The 22,685-nt window shown below is 45.5% G+C and overlaps 1 protein-coding gene across 13 annotated transcripts in view; it reads right to left on the bottom strand.

Annotated features, from left to right (window-relative positions):
• ARHGEF7 (Rho guanine nucleotide exchange factor 7) overlaps window positions 1-22,685 on the bottom strand; it is a 188,867-nt gene that overhangs the window by 28,517 nt on the left and 137,665 nt on the right. For all 13 annotated transcript variants that reach the window (XM_017502150.2, XM_017502080.2, XM_017502109.2 and 10 more), the window contains 3 exons: window positions 7,572-7,694; window positions 922-1,060; window positions 73-132 (listed from right to left, as the gene is read on the bottom strand). In XM_017502150.2, the coding sequence (XP_017357639.1) occupies window positions 73-132; window positions 922-1,060; window positions 7,572-7,694 (322 nt within the window). The remainder of the gene's footprint in view (window positions 1-72; window positions 133-921; window positions 1,061-7,571; window positions 7,695-22,685) is intronic.

Here is a 22,685-nt window from a genome sequence, read left to right as displayed (position 1 = left end):
AGTTGACAGTTCTTTTATATTCATTTTCCACAATAATGTCTGGGGGGAAAAACAATATGCTTAATCACTTACTGAAAGGTTTTTGAAGGCAGCCATAGATTTTTGAATATCTTGTCTATCTATATGATAATCCTTTGAGTAAAAGAAACATACAATTAGCTTTCACAAGGAAAATATTTTCTTAAAAAGGTACTTTCTAAAGACCAGCTTGAAACTTTTCTAATACTTTTCAACCCTTCACATTCCCTCTTTTCCCTCAGCATTAAAGTGTCAGTCTTTCAGAAAGTCATAAAGCCATTGGACTTAGGGGAAATATAAGTTGGAACAGAATAGTCACAAGCAGCAGGGGTGGGCAAGCCAATACTGGCTTCATCATTAAGTCTCCCTGGAACACCGCTCCGGCCGACATGCAGTATTCTAGCTGCTTCTGCACTAAAACAGCAGAGCTGTGGAGCTGTGATGAAGACCTTAGAGTCTGCCCCCTTATGGAAAAGGTTTGCCAACCCAAGCCAAGAGAGTAACTTTTACCCAAATGTCTGCTAGGCTGCAACCTGTTACTCAAAATTAAAAGAGCATAATCATTCATTAAATGATTAGTACAGCATTACCCTATAACTTAGGCACATATTGTCTGTAGCTGGATGATCCAAGTAAGACATCTTAACACTATCTGAAAATCAGTTCTCATGTTTCAGCTTTTGGAAACTTTTCCATCAGCAGCAGTGGGTAAAAGAGATAAGGGGTAAATGTTTTTTAACAGAGCTGAGTAATGAGACAAACATAATATTTAACAAAATCATTTTGACAATCCACTGAGTTAAAACTCCGTAAACTCCATTAGTTCTGGCTTCTTTCACAGGAAGTCTGAGCAGGCACTAATCGTTGGTAAGGACTCTGAGGAAGGGAATGACAGCGCAGTACCTCCATGTGTCTCTCCAGCTCTTTGAGCAGCGTAGGGTATTTATCCAGGCGCATGAAGGGTTTGCTCAGGCCTGTGGTCAGCACAAGAATCCCAGGGCTGCTGGCACCTTTGGTCTCCATGAACTCTCCCAACTCCTCACTGGGCAGCAAGTGGCAAGAGAGAAGATGTTGTGGTTAGTAATGAGAGACCATGGTGGCCCTCTGATCTCCATGAGCAACAGCCAGGATTTATGCAACATGAATGCTGCTTTTAACATCGGGAAGGCTCCAGCTTTTATCCCAAATCTGCACTGCTTATCTGGAAATGCCAAATAGGACTCCCACCACCCGAGGGGTCCCACTGCTGCTCTCCTATGAGCAACAGTAACTGTGCACAGCATAGGATGTGTGGGTCTCCACGAGATGCTTCCGATGGCGAGGCCCTCCGGCACTTCAGTGCCATGCAGACGTGTTCCATGGAAACGTGCACGCTCAGAGCCACAATAGATTCCAATCATCTCAGTCTCAAGGTGGTAAGAACAAGGACCGAGCTGCTCCAGCCAAGAGCTAGAGCACGCTGATGGTGGTCACCCCCAGATGTGGCTTCATCCAGCAAACAGGCCCCACCTACGTGCTGCCAGCACTCAGCCGGGAGTAGGCAACGGCTCTTGGGCGGCTCTTGGGGTGAGGAGTGAGAGAAGCAGCAAGAGAAGAGAGCAAACGCTGTGTTAGGTTTCAGAACTTCAAAAGCTTTGTTACATTTAACCCTCACAATACGTGAGGAAGGAAGGTGTCCCTGTGTACAGATAGCGAATGCGGGTTTATGCTTCAGAACTTCAGAAGCGGTTACAGCCATCCCCCACAACACATGAGGAACGACGGTGTCCCTGTGTGCAGACGAGGAAACCGACTGCATATCTCAAAATTAAAGGGTGAGAAACAAGCTGTAGATCTTCCTATCGTCCTCTTTCAGCATCCCCTTTGAGGTGCTTCGCCTAGCTTTCCCTATAGCAGGTCCTCATGCGTTCCCACAGCTGTGGCAGAGGACACAGGCCAATGGGTGGTCCAGCTCTTCACCCACATGTCTGTTATGGCTGACAGTCACCTGACGGCGACGCCCCTTCCCTGGCGACCTCTGAGGCCTCTGCCAGGCCCTGGGTCTGCTGTCCCTCACGCTGCATGTGCTATCAGTCCACACATCTCACAGCATGCAGCCCACAGAAAGGAGGGGAGGCAGCACCAGTGCCGGCAGCCAATGCCACATCCGGAGACCCCGGCGACCCCTTCATCACCACACCTGTCCTAGGAGACCCGGGGTCTCTAGTCAGCAGAGCTGACTAGAGGATACCCATGGCACTCATCCCAGGAACAACTTTTCCTAGTCTAGAGGTTTTCCCTTAGAAGGAAGAGATACTTATATCCTTATTTTATAAACAATGTCCTAAAATAAATGTGAAAATCATAACAGCAAAACTGAGAAACAGCCAATTTCCAGTTCTGGTCTCACAGGAGCCTCCCACTGCACCACCCGAGCCACGCTGCCCACTGCCAGAGGTCTGGGGGACACCAGACCCACCAAAGGCTCCCGGTGAAAAGACAGACAGTGTTTAGGCCAACCCAGAGGACACCGAGTCCACAAACGGTGAATGTTAACAGTCTCGGACAGTTCAACCTAAGCACGGCTTTAGGATGCATGGGTCTCCACAAGGGAGTTCACCCTAAACACAGCTTTAGGATATGTGGGTCTCCAGCAGCTCACACCTGTAATCCTAGCACTGAAGGGGACAGACTGCCTGAGCTCAGGACCTCGAGACCAGCCTGGGCAACATGGCGAAACCTCGTCTCTACTAAAATACAAATAAACATTAGCCGGGTGTGATGGTATGCAGCTGTAGTCTCAGCTATTCGGGAAGCTGAAGTAGGAGAAGTGCTTGAACCCAGGAGGCAGAGGTTGCAGTGAGCCAAGATCTTGCTACTGCACTCCAGCCTGGGCAACAGAGTGAGACTCCGTCTCTGTAAAAATTAAAAAAAAAAAATTAAGACGATAAACACTTTCACAACTCCATATATAAGGCTTTATAATTATTTTATTTCTGTAAGGTAGCCCATCATGCTGATGCAGTTTTAAAAATCAGTAGCACAGAAACTGTCAGAGTACTTGAGAGAGAGAGTGTACTAGAGAGAGAGAGAGTGTAGGAGAGTGTGTGTATGAGAGAGTATATATGAGAGAGTGTATGAGTGTGTATGAGAGAGTGTGTGTATGAGAGTGTATGAATGTGTGTATATGAAAGTGTGTGTATGAGTGTATGAGACTGTATGAGTGTATATGTGTATGAGTGTATGAGAGTGTATGAGTGTGTATGAGTGTGTGTGTGTGTATGAGTGTGTATGAGTGTGTGTGTATGAGTGTATGTGTGTATGAGTGTATGTGTGTATGAGAATGAGTATGAGTGTATGAGTGTGTATGTGTATGTGTATGAGTGTGTACGTGTGTAAGAGTGTGTGAGAGTGTATGAGTGTGTATGAGAGTGTATGAGTGTGTATGAGAGTGTGTATGAGAGAGTGTGTATGAGAGAGAGAGTGTATAAGAGAGAATGTATGAGAGAGAGAGAGAGTGTGTATGAGAGACAGAGAGAGTATGAGAGAGAGAGCACGCACATGCGGGCATGTGAGGGAGAGCACACGCACCCAAGAGAGCAAGTGCACTTTTGTGGACAAGAGACAACTCAGCACCTTTTGTCTGTAACTTAGTGCTTTTCCAAAATCAATTCCTTGAGGAATTCCCAAGCTTGGGCTGACTGGCATCAAGCGCAGTGCCGTCTTCAGGGCCCCGCTGTGGGTAACACCTGCGCAGCAAGTGTCCTGATCAGCATGCAGGATACACTGACGTGAGCCCATGAGCACACTGCACATGTTCCTGTCGTTTCTAAACATGGACACATCATCTGCCTTCTTTCCTTAGCGTCCCCCTTCCCCCGGGAGGTGGGTGGGGAACTGAGGAGGGTCCGGGACAGACTCCCCTCCACTGCAGCCACTACAGCCATTGTCCCCTGCCCTCTTCTCAGCTGGGACAACACTGAGCACTGCGGACAGCAGGAGAACAAGGACAGAGGGGCGGTCACAGGAGCGCTCGCCATGCCGGGCACTAGAACAAGCACTCATAGATGTCAATGCCCCAAACATCTCTGGGCAGGGCAGACATAAAATTATGTAAGTGATACAAAGGACAGCCTGCACATAGGCCTCTGCCCAAGCCATCACTGTCAGTGGAACAGCTGACGTTCTGCACCCAAGGTGGACCCCCGCTGTGTGGGTGGCATGCCCAGTCCCTCTGACCCTGGGCAGCCTGTTCCTCACACACGCGTCCCTCCCCTCCACCCAATTTTTACTCAAAACAGCTCCTTTCTTCCCATCACTCACTATCCATTCCTAAAGCACAAATAGAGTAACATAGGGCTTTAGACAGAAGCAATTTATATTTTACTAACAATTCTCTAGGTGTTGGAGAATTTATCAGGCAGTCCCATGAAAATCCAACTTTATGACATATATCTCAACTCCTTTAAATGTAATTCACATAAGGGCCTTTTCTACCAAAACAGTAATCAAGGAAAAATCCATTCAAATCATTATTTGTGTTTCAGGGTTACCTGTGAAATTTCCTAACTATGGTACAGCAGAGAAAAACTGACAAAACTAAACAGAGTTACCCTCATCACCATGGGCCTCGAAAAAAGCCCTGAAGCCAAAAAAGTGAAATGTGTGCAAGCAATACTAACTTCTTTTAATATCCACAAGACACTATTACAATGCTGGCACAAATACAGTTAAAAAAGGAAATAGAATTTCATAAATTTTTGTGGATCGCTTTTGCTTCAGTTTGAAGTTAAAAAAAAAAAAATTAGTGCCATAATAAAATGAAACAGCTAGTTACGGCTACTCTGACCAAAGATGGCTCTTTCAGCCTCACTCTGCTGATGCCAGCAGCCCGTGCACAGTGGGTCTCCTGGGTCCTTACTGACGCAGCGCCGTGGGCTGCCGGCAGCCACAAAACACATGAAATCATGGGGCCAATCACAAAGGAACAAACTGCTGGGAAAAAAATCGTTTTCACAGACTAAATTACAACACCCATAGTTCATTCAAAATAGCCGGGCACAGACAAGCACCTCCTCCAACACAGGACACCAAGGAAGGTCAAAGCTGCTAAAATGCTGGGAGATGGCATTCTGCACCCACCGGGCTCACACTTAGAACTTAAACCCAAGCAATGTAAGGACTGTGAGGATGCAAATCAGACTTTCAAATTTCAACCCACTACACTTCAACCAATCCTTAAAAATGACTCAAAACAGCATGAGCAGATATGCGCCCACAGGCATGGCAGCTTAAAGACCTTCACGCATGTGGAAAGGCCGGCAAGAGGGACAAGTAAGAATCAAAGCACAGAGGCAGGAAGTAGGAAAGAGCCTTGGCACAGGGAGGCGTGACCCCAATTCACTGCCCTGGCCTTTGGGGCGGGGAGGGATCTGTGGCCAACAGAGCAGGAGTTCTCAGGGTGCAAGGACCTCAGGAGGGCACGCAAGCCTCACATTCCACAGTGGTGGTATCTGCTGGCTTGGGGGAACCTTCCTCTCGTTGCGGCTCTGACGGAAGCAAGTGACATGCCCTGGGGTTGCTGTCCAGAGCGGGCCTCAGCCGGCCCCTTCACTCTCTGGGCAGCCCTGGGGAGGAGGCACAAAGACCCTCCTGACTAAAACCCACCTGTATTCTTTCTTGTTACTTCAGGAAAACACTACATGTACATCTAAGACCCAACAACCACAGTCATTAACGTAATTACAGAGAAGTTAAATGCAGCTCTCGCGCACATGCACTGCTCTTGAATGCCTTGGGTTTTAGGAAACTAACAGTCTCAGTGACTTTCAATGTCATCTGTAGGACAGCTCGATTTTGGGAGGAAAATACTGAGTTAAGACTCTCTTCCCCCCAAAATTGTCCATCCTACCCCCTATTTACATTCCCAATCCCACCATCTAGGATCAACTCCTTTCCCCCAACAAAGGGGATGGGGAGAAAAAAATAAGGCTTTCTAATGTTACCCTCACATTCCACTTACTTTCTGTTCATCTTCCTCATCGCTCCATCAATAATTCCTGAAGAAATTCCAGAGATACAAATGTAATACTTGCACTGCACTTTTGTGGAAATCTCATTCGATGTATAAATCCCCAGGAGTGGAGTGGAGGGGAGGGGATAGCGCGTAACTGAAAGCATGCTGGGTGCTTAGAGACACTGCTGACACAGCCCACACTCCCAAGTAGGACCTCATGGAGGGAGGGGTTTTTTGGGTTCTCCTTTTCTGTGACTGCTGTGTGTTCTAACTTCCTTTCCTTTCACTGCATTGTTAAAGGCTGCTTTTTCCTTCCAGGGCTGCAGATGCTTTAATAACAAATAGGAAGTTCACAAAATCTTAATCCTTTAATATTGGAGCACGCCCAGGAAACAGTAACTATCCAGGGTCTTTTTTATTTTTTTAAACAATAGAAGACAACAAAACATCCACTGAACATGTAAGCGTGTTCACCCTGACACGATCTGCTGACAGTTTTTCTGAATGCCGACAATATCCCTGTGAATGAGTTCTTTCAGGAAAGGACGCTGAAACCCAGAGACAGGAGGAAGCCTGCCATGGCTGCACAGCCTGCAGCAGCAGTCACAGCCACAGCCAAGTCCGCTCTGCTACCAGGTCTAGTCTGTGGAAGGACACCCACGCAGGGCCAAACCTGAGCCCCGGATGTGCTTCTCAAGAGGCGAGGAACACCTGCTCACTGAAGAGGCTTTCTAAGTTCTGAGTTGAAATGTTTGATGAAGAGTAAGCTGAAGTTAAATATTTAAGTTAGAAAGACAATGGCATTTAACTTGATACTACTAAAACAATACTTTTTCCATTTATGGTTTTGAAAACGTGAACTTCTATTTGCAAAAAAAAATTATGAAATTTTTTGTAAAACATTAATATAATTCCTTGGCCTCTTTTAGAAGCAGAAAGTGAGCCTCTGAGCTCTCTAAGCCCACGTGTGGTCTCCTCCAAGCCAATCCTCAAACAAATCTATTCTTAACACTCTCTAAGGACCGAGGTCCTCCTCAATAACTGAAACAGCTGAGAAACATCTTCCTCCAATTTGCAGGAAGCAGACATTGCCGTGTCTCATAAAGCGAGCAAAACAATCTGTACAGTCTCTGTTGCACTTGTTTTTAGTTTCAGGTTGAAAAGCTAAAGCTAATGGTCTCCAATTTAATGTTCTGTATATAAAACCTGATCCTAATTTGAAATTCGATCCTTTCACAGCTGATGTAATCTGCACTCGTATACTTCCACTTTTAAGAACTGAGAGATATATGATTCCAGGACCCTTGACTAAGCTTGTGGCTACACTCCTCAACACTTACCGACTCCTTCAACCTATTAGCCAAAGGGCTCCAGGCTGTAGGGGAGACATCAAAAAAAAATCTCTTTTTACAACAATACTCACCATCATTTCAAAGACTTCTCACCAGTACTTCTCAAGCACTAATTTTGAGAGGTAATTAAAATTCATATCCTTGCACCCTATGAAGGACACAGAGCTGCCCGCCTTCCCTACTGCCCAGGAGCGTAGTGAGCGAACCTGTGCTCCGTGAGGACGTTCACTGCAGAAGGGTGATTGGCACAATATGTGAGGTACAGGGTTTTCATCTGCGGCATCAGGTTTAAAAAGCAGCCTCCGACTCTCTGCTGAGCTTCGGGCAACCTGGAGAAATGTGACATAAACGGAAATCGTCATCAGTTTTACAGACAAAAGGACAGCTGCTAATGACAAACACAGTATACCTCTGAGTGAGGAAAACTTTCCTCTGCACCCTATCTGTGAAAATGAGATGCCCCGACCCCAGCATACACGTGTTGCTGCCTTGAGTCCAGCAGAGAAGGGGCGCCCAGCAAGCAGCTCTGCTGCCAGGTCCTCTCTTGCAGCGTCCAGACTGCCAGGACTGCGCACTACATCAGGACCAACTCTCAGGCCCAAGCTCTTTGGGCAGTGAGAAAAACATGTCACAAAGCCTTCAGTTTTGCATAAAATAAGGAGAATTGCTGAATGTGGTTATTTGGTCTGCAAGTTTTCTACCAAAGTGGCATAAAGGCTAACAAAAAATACAAAAACTGCATTTCCCTTCAGGTTAGAGACTGAAAAGCGAGCCCACCTAGCAGGTGCCTCTCCTCCCTAGATCCCCACCATCCTGACAGTTAACAGGCTTTTCCAAAAAGCATAAACTCAAGAGAACAAAAATAATGAGGAAGAGATGACCAGAAGGAGCAATGGAAGCTGCAAAACAGATATGAGGGGTGGCGAGTCGGCACAAGCTACAAGCTGCAGGCATCAGGGCCCTGGGCAGTGCCACCTCAGCGGGGGGTTGTGCCTAACAGGGTACTACATGCTCACCTCTCCAGATCTCAGGGTTTCTGGGGTGAGGACACCGGCAGCAACCCGGAGCAAGGGCACGTGCAGAAAACCGGAGGCCCATGCGAACTCTTACCACCTTCCCTGCACCCCAGGGCGTCTTTGCTCCCCAGACACCCACGATATTCCCAAAAGGATTACATCCTTCTACCCAGGGAACAGGAGCCAGGAAAAAAGGGACCAAAACAGTAATGCCACGGATTCCTCCAGAAAACAAGAGTCACTAGTCCAAGCTCCTGGAGAGCACTTCCAAAGTGTTTTCAGGCATGAAAGGACCACAAACACATTTGCCTAAAAAGGGGGGGACATGAAGGAGCAAAGGAGAAAAAGGAAATTTGATAGTCATTCCACATCAGAATAAAAGTTCCTGATACAGAAAGCCAAAAACTTAAGCAGAAGTCAAAGAAATCATCACATGACTAAGCAAAAAGAGTGCAAGGCACAAGATCAAAGATGTCCAAGACGTCAGCACGGGCTGAAAGAAGACTGGGGCCCCAGACAACAGTGTGGTCATTCCGAAGCCCAGAAACAAGGATACAAAGGGCTCTGAGTGAGAAACACTGGTTTCACACCAAGAAGACAGAACAGCATGGGGCTCCTCAGTACCAGAGCCTAGAGACACTGAAGCCCCCCTTGAAATGAGGGGTGGAAATCCCTCCCCCTGTCTCCATCTCAGGCAACAGTTCACACTCACGTGGATTAACTGCCCAACATGCACTTGCTCCTCAGGAATCTCCCAGAGCAGGTACTTAACCAAAATGACAGAGGAATGCAAAAAAAGGGAAAGACGGCATCATCCAACACAAAGGTGGACGGAGCCCAGGACTAGGGTCCAGGCCTGCAACTCATGGGGACACCGCTTCTGCTCTGCCATCCCCGCAGATAAGATAAGCACGTGGCCTTGGTCCACCCCTGCTGGTAACAGAACACCTCGGACTGGGTAATGTACCAACAACAGAAATGCACTGCCCACGGCTCTGGAGGCTGGAAACCCAAGATCAAGGCAGCCGCAGGTGGTTCCCTATGCATCCTCACAGGGGCAAGGGGCAAAACAGCTCCCACACAGCTGTTACAAGGGAGCTGATCCCATTCATGAGGGCTCCATCCTCACGACCTGTCTCCAAGCCCTACCTTTTAATACCATCCAGCTGGTGACTAAGTTTTAAAGATGATCTGGGCAACACATTCAGACCACAGCACACTCTGGCTCCCAACATGCCTTTCAACCCTGCAGGCAGGACCTCAGGCCCAGCATTCCTAGTCCACCTGCCTCCCATCCAGTCTCTGGGTGTGTCTCCTCAGCATTGCTTTCCACTCTGCAGCTGCTAAGTAGTGGCTGGAGAAAGTCATCGTCAGGAGAATCAGCAAGTCACAAGTATTAGGAAAAATCTCATGTTCAAAACACAGAGTACTCAATTTATGCCAACTTGGTCTTCTCGCTGTTTTGCAACAATTTTTTATTCATTTCTTATTAACTGTTAACCGAGGCTCAAAAAGACGGTTCCAGCTCTAATCAATGTAATAAAATTTACTGAGCTGTTACCGGTACGTCCCACAGTAAGAGCTGTGGAGACAGAAAGGCACAAGGAAGTAAAGCCGTGAGAGTTCCAAACCCCACCGCCGCCGCCGCCTTCTCTCCTCCTCTCCTCAGACTCAGTCATTCCCGCTACCGTGGGCCTTCCCTTCCAGACTAGATAAATGTCAGTTTTATAAAACATGGGCTTTGGAAAAGAAATGAGAGTATACCTCTGCTTCTAAAACGCAGCAATAACGTAGTTATTGTAGTTAATGTAAATAATACAGACAACAGAAATGCAAAATATAGACAATAAAAATATCCCACACAGGTTCAGGCGGCTGATCTGTGTAAGAACATACCAAATGTAAGTGCTCCCTCCACCTACCAGTCTCTTCTCTGTGCTGGGTAAAAAAAAGACCAACACCCTCCTTCAAGATTTAACTTTCCATCTCTTTGCCTCTCTTAGCGCTCCTTTGATCTCTGTCCGAGCAAGACATGTCCCCACCCTGTGTAATGGAGGAGGCTCACAGAAGCACAACAGGTACCCGCAGGGAGAGGAAGTTCAGTGAGGTCTGCAACAGCCGGGGCCTCTCCCACAACACAAGCGGGCTAAGGGTGAGGATGCAGAAGTCCTCCTGGTGGTGGCGGTGACAAACAGACCTCTGCACAGATGAGAAGCTGCCCCACCTGCCTTCTCTGCCATGCTTCTTTGCCCTCGAATTCAATAGCTACTAGCCACCTGCAGCTATTTCAAGTAAGGTTAATTAAAATAAAAAAATGAAAGTTCAGTTCTTCAGTTGTGTTAACCTCATTTCAAGAGCTTCACGGCCCCAGTGGCTAGAGGCTACTGAAATTTGTATAGCAGATACAGCACATTTCCATCAGTGGAAGCTCTGAACAACACTAACTCATCCAAGCCATGTTTCCAAATCCTGAATGTGTCATGCATTTATTATAGAGCTTTACTGTTTAGTTTATTAAAGCACAGCTGAAGGCAAAGTAAGCTAGCATTTGCACTACTGCAGACCCATTTCCAACTGTGAACAGGTAAGTGGGGTTTTAATAGCCTTCAGGGATTAGCCACAGTTCTGTCTGCATTTGCAGGATAGTCACTGACTCACAAATTAATTTCAACTACTGTAAGTATGCAGCACCATTACAAGGCACTGGGAGCAGATTAGAAACAGGGTAAGAAACAGTCGCTTCCTTAAAGTGACTGCTATCATTTTGGGGAATATGAAACAATTACAAACGTAAACTGAATGTAAGACAATATGCAGTCTCAATGACACGAGCTACAAACTGCTGCCAGCTTACAGACACGGAAGGACCCGCCCCTTAATCCAGGTACTGAAGGCACACAGGTTTTGAGAACATTACATACTGACATCTGAGCAGGTGATGTTGATGTTCAGGGGCACAGTACAGCACTGGAAGAGGCTGGCTTCTAGGATGACAGAACACTGCGTGCCTCACTGGGAGGACTGAAGATAACTGAGTAATGATGGAAGGCCAAAGTTGGATGAACAAAAAAAGAACACAGCCAGAGATGCGGCACAGGAAAATTATCGGATACGTGTTACCTAAAATGGGTTAAATTCTTACACTGCAGAAATACTGCTCAGTGCTGGGCCACAAAGTATGCAAAGATTTCAACTCCTATCTGGTCCAGTGCCACAGCCCTGATCCATTCAGAAATGAAAATTGAGATAAACTGATTTCCATTTCTGATACTTCATCAATTATTGAAAATTAAGTCATATTTCAGTATAGCTTATAAAGGAACAATTACTTCAATGTACAAGTGTCTTTCCCTATTTCATTCACCCCACCCCCGAGCCGAGGCCCTAGATTTTTATTACCTCTTTCAGTCCCAAACCAATTCTCCAACAATTTTTTGTCACTGCCACACCCAGTTCCACGGCTGATAAAGCCCTTGTAATCATTAATTCAGTAGCAGCTGAAGCTCATAGAAGTCAGCTGAGTACCAGGACTCGAGCATAACGTGCCAACATATACCGCACGTAATGCCGCCTAGGCACCTAAATTCGCTCGACAACCAACCAGACTCACAGAAATCACCAGCACAGAATATGAGCTCAGAGTTAAAGGAGAGGATATGCGCCCTGGTTCTCTCTTGTGCTCCACAGGCTGTTCTTCAGAGTGTGATAATGTGCAGGAGGGCATCCCACGGGGGCTACATCAAGGCCATGGGCAGCAGGAAGGTGCACGTGGGTCACTAGAGGCACCACGCATCATGCCAGGTGCTTCCACCAGGCCTCCTGGCAGAAGCAAAGCCATGATTTACAGGTGTGGTGTCGCACTGTGTCCATGAATGGTCCAACATCTGATGACAGCTATAGTCACACATACTCTATTCTCTATATCTTCAGAGTAACAGCAACAGCACAAGGTAAAAGGGGGTACCCAAGGGTTTTTTTTCCCCCCTTACCCAGAATAAAGATGACTGGGTCTCAGCAAAAACATTTGAGAAATCAAAGAGATGCTAAGCAGTTTCTTCCACAACACACTTACTCCTAGTGGTACTACTAACTAGACAGGAAGGGTTCTCATTTCAATAACAAGTGATTTCGGATGGAAACTAAGATGCATATGAAGACAGAGCCACGTGCTGGGGGAACCTCCACAGACATCTCCAGCCACAAAAACCCAGCAATCTGTCCATGATCGACAGACGGCCTTCACAAACAAGGCGTCACAAGCAACCTCCTGTCCCACTCAGGGTGTAGACAGACAGACAGACAGACACACAGACAGACAGACACACACACACACACACACACACACACACAGACGCTATTCACAAGTAGCCTCCTGTTCCCACTCAGGGTAAGCAGGCAGGCAGGCAGGCAGACACACACACACAGAGCACTCAGAGTAGAAACAGACAGGCAGACACAGACAGAGCCCCTGAAGCCATATGACCTCTGGCAGGTCCTCTCTTGCTGACTACCAAAAACCTTCTAAGTTTTCCAATTTATTGGCATGCAGCTGTTGACAGTAGCCTTTGGTGAGCCTTTGAACTTCTGCGGTATCAGTTTTAAAATCAGAGATGAAAAAGAAAACATTATTTCGGTTTTCTCTTTTTTCTTACTCCGGCTAAAGGTTTGTGAATTTTATTTTTTTCAGAAAACCAACTTTTAGTTTTGTTGATCTTTTGTAATATTTCAATTTCATGTATTTCTACTCTAATCTTTATTATTTTCCTTCTACTAATTTTGGGTTTGGTTTGCTCTTGCTTTTCTTGTTCAGAGGTATCATTAAAGTTGTTTATTTGAAGTTTTTCTACTTTTTGACGTAGGTGCTTATAGCTATAAATTTCCTCTTCGTACAGTTTTTGCTGCACTAAACCCATAGCTTTTGGTATGTTGTGTTTTCTTAATCATTTGTTTCAAGAAATTATTAAATTTTCTTAATTTCTTCATTGGCCCACTGGTCATTCAGGAGCATACTGTTTAATTTCCACACGTCTGTATAGTTTCCAAAATTCCTCACTATTGAGTTTTATTCCATTGTAGTCAGACAAGATGCTCGATAAAATTATTTTTGATTTTTAAGAAATAAATATCATTTTTTAAGACTTGCTTTGTGTTTAATATTTATGGTCTATCCTTGAGGTTGATCCATGTACTGAAGAAAAGAATGTGTATTTTGAAGCCACTAGAGGAAATGTTCTGTAAATATCTATCAGATTGATTTGTTCAAAAGTGCAGATAAAGTCACATGTCTTTTTGTTGCTTTTCTGTATGAAAAATCTGTCCAGTGCTGAAACTGGTGTGTTGAAGTCTCTACCTATTATTGAATTGGGGTTTATCTTTCTCTTTAGTTCTAATAATATTTGCTTTATACTATCCGAATGCTCCAGTGTTGGATGTGTATTTACAACTGCTATTTCCTCTTGCTGAATCCACCCCTTTATTATACAATGACCTTCTTTGTCTCTAGCTTTTGTCTTGAAATCTATTTTGTTTGATCTAAGTACAGCTGCTCCTGCTCTTTTCTGGTTCCATTTGCATGAAATATCTTTTTCCATTCCTTTATTTCCAGTCTACAGGTATCTTTAATAGAGGTGAAGTGTGTTTCTTGTAGGCAACAGATCACTGGGTCTTTTTTTTTTTTTTCTTAAATCCATTCAGCCACTCCGCAGCTTTTAATTGCAGAGTTTAGTTCATTTAAGTTCAATGTTATTATTCATAACTATGGCCTTACTATTGCCATTTTGTCATTTGCCTTCTTGTTGTGTAATCTTTTCCTTTTCCTTCCTGTCTTCCTTTTTGTAAAGGTGATTCTCTCTGGTTTTAATTTCTTGCTTTTTATTTTTTATGGATCTATGAACTTGAGGTTACCGTGGACTTGCAAATAATATAACCCATTATTTTAAAATGATGACAACATTGATTGCATAAATAACAAACAAGGAAAGAGAAGATTAATAAAAATTCTACACTTTATTCTCGTGTTTTTTAACTTGTTTCCATTCATATCTGACTGTACTGTCTATGTCTTCAAAAGCTGTAGTTTTTGATCAGTTCATCTTTTAATCTTTCTACTCAAGATACGAGTAGTTTACACACCACCGTTAGTGTGATACTATTCTGTGTTCTTCTGTGTACTTACTATTACCAGTGAGTTTTGTACCTTCAGATGATTTCTTGTAGCTCACTGATGTCCTTTTCTTTCAGACTGAAGAACGCCCTTTAGCATTTCTTGTAGAACAGGACTGATGTTAATAAAACCCCTCAGCTTTCGTTTGGGATTTCTCCTTCATGTCTGAAGGGTATTTTTGCTGGATATACTATGCTAGGGTAAAAGGTTTTTGCTTTCAGAAATTTAAAAGTCACACCCACTCTTTCCTGGCCTGGAAACTTTCCACTGAGAAGTCTGCTGCCAGATGTATTGGAGCATCTTTGTATGGTATTTTTTTTTCTTCCTCTCTCTCTGCTTTTAGGATCCTTTCTTCATCCTTGACCTGCGGGAGTGTTCATTTAATGCCTTAAGGTAGTCTTCAGTGGGTTAAGTCTACTTGATGTTTTATTAACATAACCTTCTTGTACTTGAGTATTCATACCTTTCTCTCGGTTTGGGAAGTTATCTGTTATTATCCCTTAGAATACACTTTCTACCCCATGTCTCTCTTTACTTCCTCAAGGCCAGTAACTCTTGGATTTGCCCTTTTTGGGGCTGTTTTCTACTATTTTGTAGGCATGTTTCATTGTTTTTTATTCTTTGTCTCCCCTGTGTATTTTTCAGATAGCCTGTCTGAAAGTATCTAATTCTTTCCTCTGCTTCATCAATTCTGCTAAGAGACTTTGATGCATTTGTCAGCATGTCAACTACATTTTTCAACTCCAGAATTTCTGCTTGATTCTTTTATATTATTTCAATCTCTTTAAATTTATCTGATAGGATTCTGATTTCCTTCTCTGTGTCATCCTGAATCTCACTGTTTCCTCAGAATAGCTATTTTTTAACTCTGTCTGAACGGACACATCTCTCTCTCCGGGATCATTTACTGGCGCCTTTCTTTGGTGAGTTCGTATTTTCCTGGATGGACTTCATGCTTGTGGATGTCTGTCAGCATCTGGGCAGCATTAGGCATTGAAAAGTTACATATTTATTGGAGTCTTCACAGCCTAGGCTTGTTTGTACCCATCCTATTTGGGAAGGCTTTCCAGGTATTCAAAGGTACTTGGGTGTTGTGATTTAAGTTTTTGTTCTCACTGCAGTTATATCTGCATTGAGACCAAATTGGGGCACCCCAAGCCCAGTAATGCTATGACTCTTGCTGACTCACACAGGTACCACTGTGGTGTTCCTGAATGTGTGTGTGTGTGTGTGTGTGTGTGTGTGTGTGTGTGTGTGTGTGTAGACAGAGAGACAGAGATGAGTAGCCTGGAGCTAGAGGATGATACAGCACCACCACTGGGACTGCGCTGGTTCATACCTGAAGCCAGCAAAGTACTGGACTGCACCCAAAGCCCATGGTAACCACTTCCCAGCTACCGCCTACATTTGCTCAAGGCCCTGGGGCACTACAATCTGCAGGTGGCAAAGCCAGACAGGCATGTGTCCTTTCCTTCAGGATGGTGAGTTCCCCTCGGTTCTGGGCAGGTCTAGAGAGGCCACCTGGAGCCAGAGCCTGGAATCTGAAACATCAGGAATCTAGCCTGTGCACTATTCTACTGCAGTTGAGTATTTCTTGTGGCACCCAAGCCACAAGAAAAAGTCCTTCCCACTCTTTGCTCCCCTTTTCCATAAGCAAGAACCTCTCCCTGTGGCCATACTGCCCCAGGCCTGCAGCAAGTGCTGCCTGTTTATCGCTGATGTTCATTCAAGGCCCAAGGGCTCTTCAGTGTTTGTGGTAAATGCTGCTAGGCCCAAGACTCTCCTTTCAGGGCAGTAGGCTGCCCTCTAGCCCAGGGCAGGTCCCAAAATGCCATCTAAGAGCCAAGGCCTGAAACTGGGGGCCTGCAAGAGCCCACTGATGCTCTACCTCACTGTGGCTGGGCAGGCACCTAAGCTGCAAGACAAAGTCCCCTCTCCTTTCCTCAAGCAGGAGTCCCTCCCTGTAGCCACCACAGCTGGGAATACGCTGGGTCACACTTGAAGCCAGCTCGTCTTTGAGTCTCGCCCAAAGCCCATGGTGAGCTCTGCCTGGGTACCACTGCTGATTACTCAGGGCCCGAGGGCTCTTTAGTCGGCAGATGATGAATCCTGGCAGGAACGGGGTGCTTCCCTTCAAAGCAGTGGGTATGTCTAGAAACGCCATCCGGGAGCCTCGGGTGCTCTGCCTCGTGCCCTCTCCTACTGTGGCTGAGGTGGTATCCAAGCTGCAAGACCATGTCCTCTTTACTCTTCCCTCCTCTCCAGCAAAAGGAAGAGTCTCCACCAGAGCTGCAGGCTGCACTGCCTGTGGTTGGGGGAGGGTGGCGCAGGGCCTCCCTTGGCTGCCCCAGCAGATGACTCACTAGGTCAAGTGCCCCCAGGGCCACTGGCTCAGAGCCCCAGTGCTACACCGGGTCTTAGCAAGGAATTGCAGTCCTTGTGGCCTAGACGGTCTTTCAAGTTTATTTAGAACCCCAGAGCATTTTAGTCCTCAGTGGCGGGGCTTGCCAGAATTCAGGTTCCAACTGCTGGGACGGGTAGCCTTCTCGCTAGGACTGGTCTAAATGCTACCTCTGTGGGAGCCGGCCAAGTTCTGCCCCATGTTGCTTTCCACTGTGACAGGGCAGCACTGAGTTCCAATAAAAAGTCCCACAACCACTGAGCCCTCCCTCTCCAAAGCGCACAGGTTCTGCTGAAGTTTAGGGAGAGGTACTATCAGCAATTTAAGACTGTCTTTCCTACCCTCTTCAGTGTCTCCTTCAGTGATATAAAGTTAGAACCAGGCACTATGATCACTCACCTGATTTCCAGTTCTATGAAGGTGTTTCTTTGTGTGGACAGTTGTTCGATTTGGTGTTCCTGTGGGGCAGATAATCGCTGGAGGTTTCTACTCAGCTATCTTGCTCCACACCTCCTCCCTATTACTTGTATCTTAGGCTTTATAATTAACTTTTGAACAAATCATTACATAATATTTAACTAATGTAACAGTTACATTAAATACTTATAAACATATTGGATATTTTCTTTGATACACTGAAGTCCTATCATATATAAGGCAACAAATGGGAACTCACTCTACTGATGTCTGTAATAACACTGAAAGGCATTTACCACTAAAACAAAATGAAGACATACAGGCAAACAAAACGCAAGAGACAAAGGGAAGGCTGTACTAAGAACTGGTATGTTACTGGGACTGAAGGATTAAATAGGATTTTAGTTAAGAAGATAAGAAGTGAATCCAAACAAAGGGAATAGTTAAGGAGAGCTAGGTGGGAGGGAAATCCTACTTTTTAGCCCCACCAGGTAATAGCAAGAAAGGCTCATGATCCAAGCCCTGAGGACAGAGGCTAAAAAGGGATGTCCAATCTATAGAGGGACATCTGTAAATTATTACAACTTTGGAACCAATCTATATTAGCTATTTTCAATAAGCAAAATTGCCACAATTTTAACAGGCTCTATCCCAAAGTCTCAAAGATCAGTTGGTGATGCAGTGCTGTATAGAAATAAATGAATAAAGTGGTATCACCCACAGTTTCGGGGTTGAACCATTTCGGGACAGCCAGTGCTGGTGGAGACGTTGGACAGAACAGGAACCAACTAGAAGTCAGATTCCAGCTAGGTTAGCACAAAGACACCATGAAAACCCAGGAGACCTGAATGACAGCATTCAGGACAGGTCACGCACAGAACAAGTAGCTCAGCAAGTGATTCAAGGTGGAGGAAAAGGAAGAGTTAAATATATGCCAAAGCTTTCTAAAAAGAATCAACAGGTGAGTGATAAGGAGACAGAGAATGAGCAGTGAAGAGGAGGAGGAGGAGACACCACTGGATTCCTGAAGCACGCTGACTGAAGGTCTCCACAGAGATCGGCACGAACACGAAAAGACAAGCAGAACGATCAAGAAAGGTCTGATCAGGAAAGGCCGAGGTCAGAGGCAGGAGCCAACAACTGACCGTGATCCTGAAAGACCAGGGAGAGTGGAGACCACACCGCATCAAGTGAGAAGCAGAGCGGGCTCAGGACAGAACCTGAGTGTGGGCAGGGAGAACGTGCCAGGGGTAACCCTCTACAAAAGGAGGCATGGTGGCTAAAAATATCAAAGCGCCCACCCACAGTTCCACTCCCTGCGCCTCCCCACGTGCCATCTATAAAGCTTCCTTAATCATCGAAAACGTTTCTTTCCTGAATGTTTACTCCATTTCTCTATCACCTTCCAAGTGAAACCTTCCTGCCTTCTTTCATTTATGCCGTGGCTACAGCCTCCTCCATAGCTGTAACCTGCTAGTCAGGTAACAGATTAGTGTAGGTTAAGAATAAGATTAAGCACACATTTTGCTGTTTTCTACCATTCCAAATATAGGTATTGGTGGGCTTAACTAGCTGGTGGTTAAAAACAAGTGGTCTCCAGCTAAACAGCCTCCAGCTATTTTAGGAAAAAAATAATAATTAAAATATCCACATTAAAAATAACATCCAGACAATGAATGAAATATCATACCAGTGCATTACACCATTCATGAAGTTCATTAAGTCATTCCCTACTTCCAACCTGATTCCACAGCTAGCCAACTGCCTGCCAGACAACCCCAACACTTCGGCAAAAAGAAAAGCAGCACTGAAAAGAAAGCACCATTACCCCACCTTCCACAAAAAAGATGTTCCCCAGTTAATGACAGTCATAAAATGTCCCTGAGTCTAATGGCAGAGAGTGAAATTAAGTGAAGACAAAGCTGCAGGAGTGGGGGGAGGGCGTGACGTGAGGAAAAAGAAGTCCCTCACTAACATGAGAGAAAACAGCAACAATGCTAGCCAAGCTCACTTAGTGCCCTCCAAAGCCAGCTGTGAAGTAATATATTCACAAAAAAAGTTGCAAATGGTGCACAGGGAGGGCCTCGGTGGATCAGAGGCTGGAGGACCTCAGCTCCAGGCACACCAAGCAGGGCCCTGAGCATTTGCAGCTGGCTCTGTAAGTACCAGGCCACTCCCGTGAGAGTCCGGGTGGGTGACACGAAGCCTCCCTGCTTTACAGACACTGAAACAGATGTGGGCAAGTAACACGAGGCAAGCGAGCAGCAAAGCTGTCAATCCAAACCTAACCCTTAGCTGGGCAACACCTCTCCACACACGTAGCAGCCGGGTGGGAAGTCTGCGGCTCCCGGTCTCTACTGCCAACCTCCCCTATGACCCCAGGGCTGGCCAACTGCGCATTAAACATCTCCAACGGAGATTCAGAGCAACCCCAAACGGAAGTCAGAGCCTTATCCTGAGCCCCCTTCTGAGCTAGCCTTCATGTTAGTGGCACCCATATCCTCTCAAACAACTTGACTCAAAATCACATTTTTTAAAAACTGTCACCAGAAGAGAAACTGAAAATTACAAACACAGCAGTTAACAGATTAAAAAACAGTTCAAACAAATATGCTGAGAATTTAAGTCTCTAGAGAAGAAAATCTTTCTCTTGATGTACTGTCTCCACTATCACCTTACAGAAAATTCACAACATATTAGAATTGCCTGAGTAAAGGACTGGAGACAGACTCACCTTGCCCTCTCATCTCACAGCTCCCATGAACCAGCATTACCATGGTTCAACTTTAGCTACAAAAAGGGCAGGTTTCCCTTGCAGTCCTCCACAGGTGTAGCATTCTATAATCTCCCAGAGAGCAGGGAACACAGCAGAACCACCAAAAGCCTATGTGAAACTCCACGAGAAAAGGCATCCCATGTAACCCATGGTGGCTTAAAGCAGAGCCAGGATGCTTTGAGACATTTTAACTATGATAACTGGGTTGCGGAAGGTCAGTAGGTGGCTCTGAATGTCACCAAAGCAGGACCAAAGTAGCACAAAGCACATGGATCAGGGGAGGCTGGAGAATGAGGTGGGGAAAGTGCCCAGAACACTCAAGGAGGAATGGAGAAATGGGTCACGGAGGCCCCAAGCAACACTTACACACACGACAAACAGCATGACTTAGCGCCCAGGCTTAGCGGAGACTCTGGGGTACAGTGAGCCAGGCACCCTCACTATTTCAAGAGCTGCACATCTGAGACAAGAACAGGGCAGATCCTGTCATTTCCACTGTTCGCCAGCCCATGTGCTGACATCAAAACAGAGCCATAGAGTTCCCGGGTATTTCAGTATTTCTTTAGGGGAAGTATTAGAAGACCACTGAGTCATCATCAAAATAAATAATAAAATCTGGTACAATAACAAGGATGTTCCATAAGAGAACTTCTGAGGTCCTATTTTCAACAGAATTCAACCTTCTTTTTTATCATAAACTAGAAGCAAATTCCCAACATATGAGTTTTAAAACTTGTTTAAAGATACCAGTAGATTCCAATAATTCATTTTCCCACAGAAGCAATTTTTTACAAGCCACTGTTCCACATTCCCAGACTAGTCCAAAGACTCTTTAATAAAATCACACTGTAATAGGTCTACAGTAAATCATTTAGTATGGGAATTCTCCAACATTTAGAATAATAGAGTGAAGGAAAACTGCACTTCAGATGCTATCCTGAGAGAGCACTCACTATCTTATCTCTCTCCACTACACGCTTTCCTCTCCCAAGTGAGGCAGAGGCCCTGTCCCCAACAGGAGAATGGGGCCTGGCCCTAGGAGAGGAACCTAACTGGCTGGGGGGGGTCTCACTAGGGTTGCCTTAGGGCAGCAGAGGGTGGGGTGAGACGCTGCCAAGCCTGGGAAAAGCACTGCCAACTCAAAGAGGTGGAACTCACAGAGTCAGAGACTCGCAGAGTCAACCTTTCACATACCTTGAACGAAGACAACCTGGCTCCAAACTTGAGTCCCCAGTTACCAGTGGTGTGACCTTGGGCAAGTCCCTCAGCCTCTTAGTGTCCTAACTTTCTTATCCTTAAACAACTGCCACATGGGGTCCTTTAAAGGATAAAATGTTAATAACAGAGAAGTACCAGGAACACTAAGAATTCAATAAATAGTAGGTCTGTACATGGAAGTTCACTGAATATATTTAGAAGACAGCCATCAGGTCAGACACGAGCTGCCATTAAAGTAATATTTAAAAGCCTCTCCTAGCGACATTAACGTGGTGGGAATTCTTCCATAGCTCTCTTCTGCGATACCTTTTTTGCACATCTGCAACCATTTAATTTGCAGCAACACATAATGTCTTCTGTACTGGGCATCCAGGAAGGAGGAGAATCTGCCTGTGCTATTCACACCTGCCCCATACTGAGGTCAAATCAGGTTACCTCACTGCCCAAACGCAACAGGCAGGCTCTCAATCCTGGCCCTAATTATGCATGTGTTCTCCCAAACACCAAAGCTTAGAGATGCAGAAGGCAACATCAACAATAATTATGTCTGGGTGAAAGGTTTCTTGGTGTCTTTTCAATCTGTCCTATTCTATAGTTTCTGGGTATTTCATAATAAGACTTTTATGCCATCTAGGCCTCTCCCTCAATGCTGAGCAAGTCACCTGCTGTGGACCTTCCAGGACCACACAAGGACCTCAGGAGGGCAAGGCACCAGGACACTCCTCCCACTTTGGAAGTATCAACTGCAATGGCAACCACAAAACAGAGAGAGATTCCTTTTTAGGTAAAAGAATGCTTGGAAAAAGTCATATAAGCTACAGAATAATTCTAGGCATAGAGTCCTTCTAGGGGAAAAAATGAAAACAGGAGAATGAATGAATGCATGCATGCATGAGTGTATGTGAAAGTGGCAACCCACTTCCTGGTTCAGGGTGGTTCCGGGAGAAGTCGCTGCCTAAACCTGCCACGTATCCCAGGCACACTGACTACAACGCCTAAGCAAAAAAGACTCGCTAAGCGCCTTTCATAAACGCCTCCACAAAATAACTACCAGGTAGTTATCAGTCAGTGACTTTTAAGGTCATATATATGTATTCAACATGGAAAAGAATCCCAACAAAACTCGATATCCTCCTTTCTGGAGTCTGTGTCCTTCTGCCCTCCGCCTCACCCAGAGCACTCTTCACAGAACAGTTCCCTTTACAGAATGCTGACTGTAATATTGCCAAGCCTCAAATCCATCAATGCCTTCCAACTACTCTTGACAGTCACCTGAGATCCAATCAAAGGTCTCCAGGCCCTGATCTCACTGCCCATCTGGGCTCCTAT

Source organism: Cebus imitator, unplaced genomic scaffold, assembly GCF_001604975.1.
Source record: "Cebus imitator isolate Cc_AM_T3 unplaced genomic scaffold, Cebus_imitator-1.0 Scaffold14, whole genome shotgun sequence".
Classification (NCBI taxonomy): domain Eukaryota; kingdom Metazoa; phylum Chordata; class Mammalia; order Primates; family Cebidae; genus Cebus; species Cebus imitator.
This window is presented reverse-complemented; position numbering and strand designations above follow the sequence as displayed.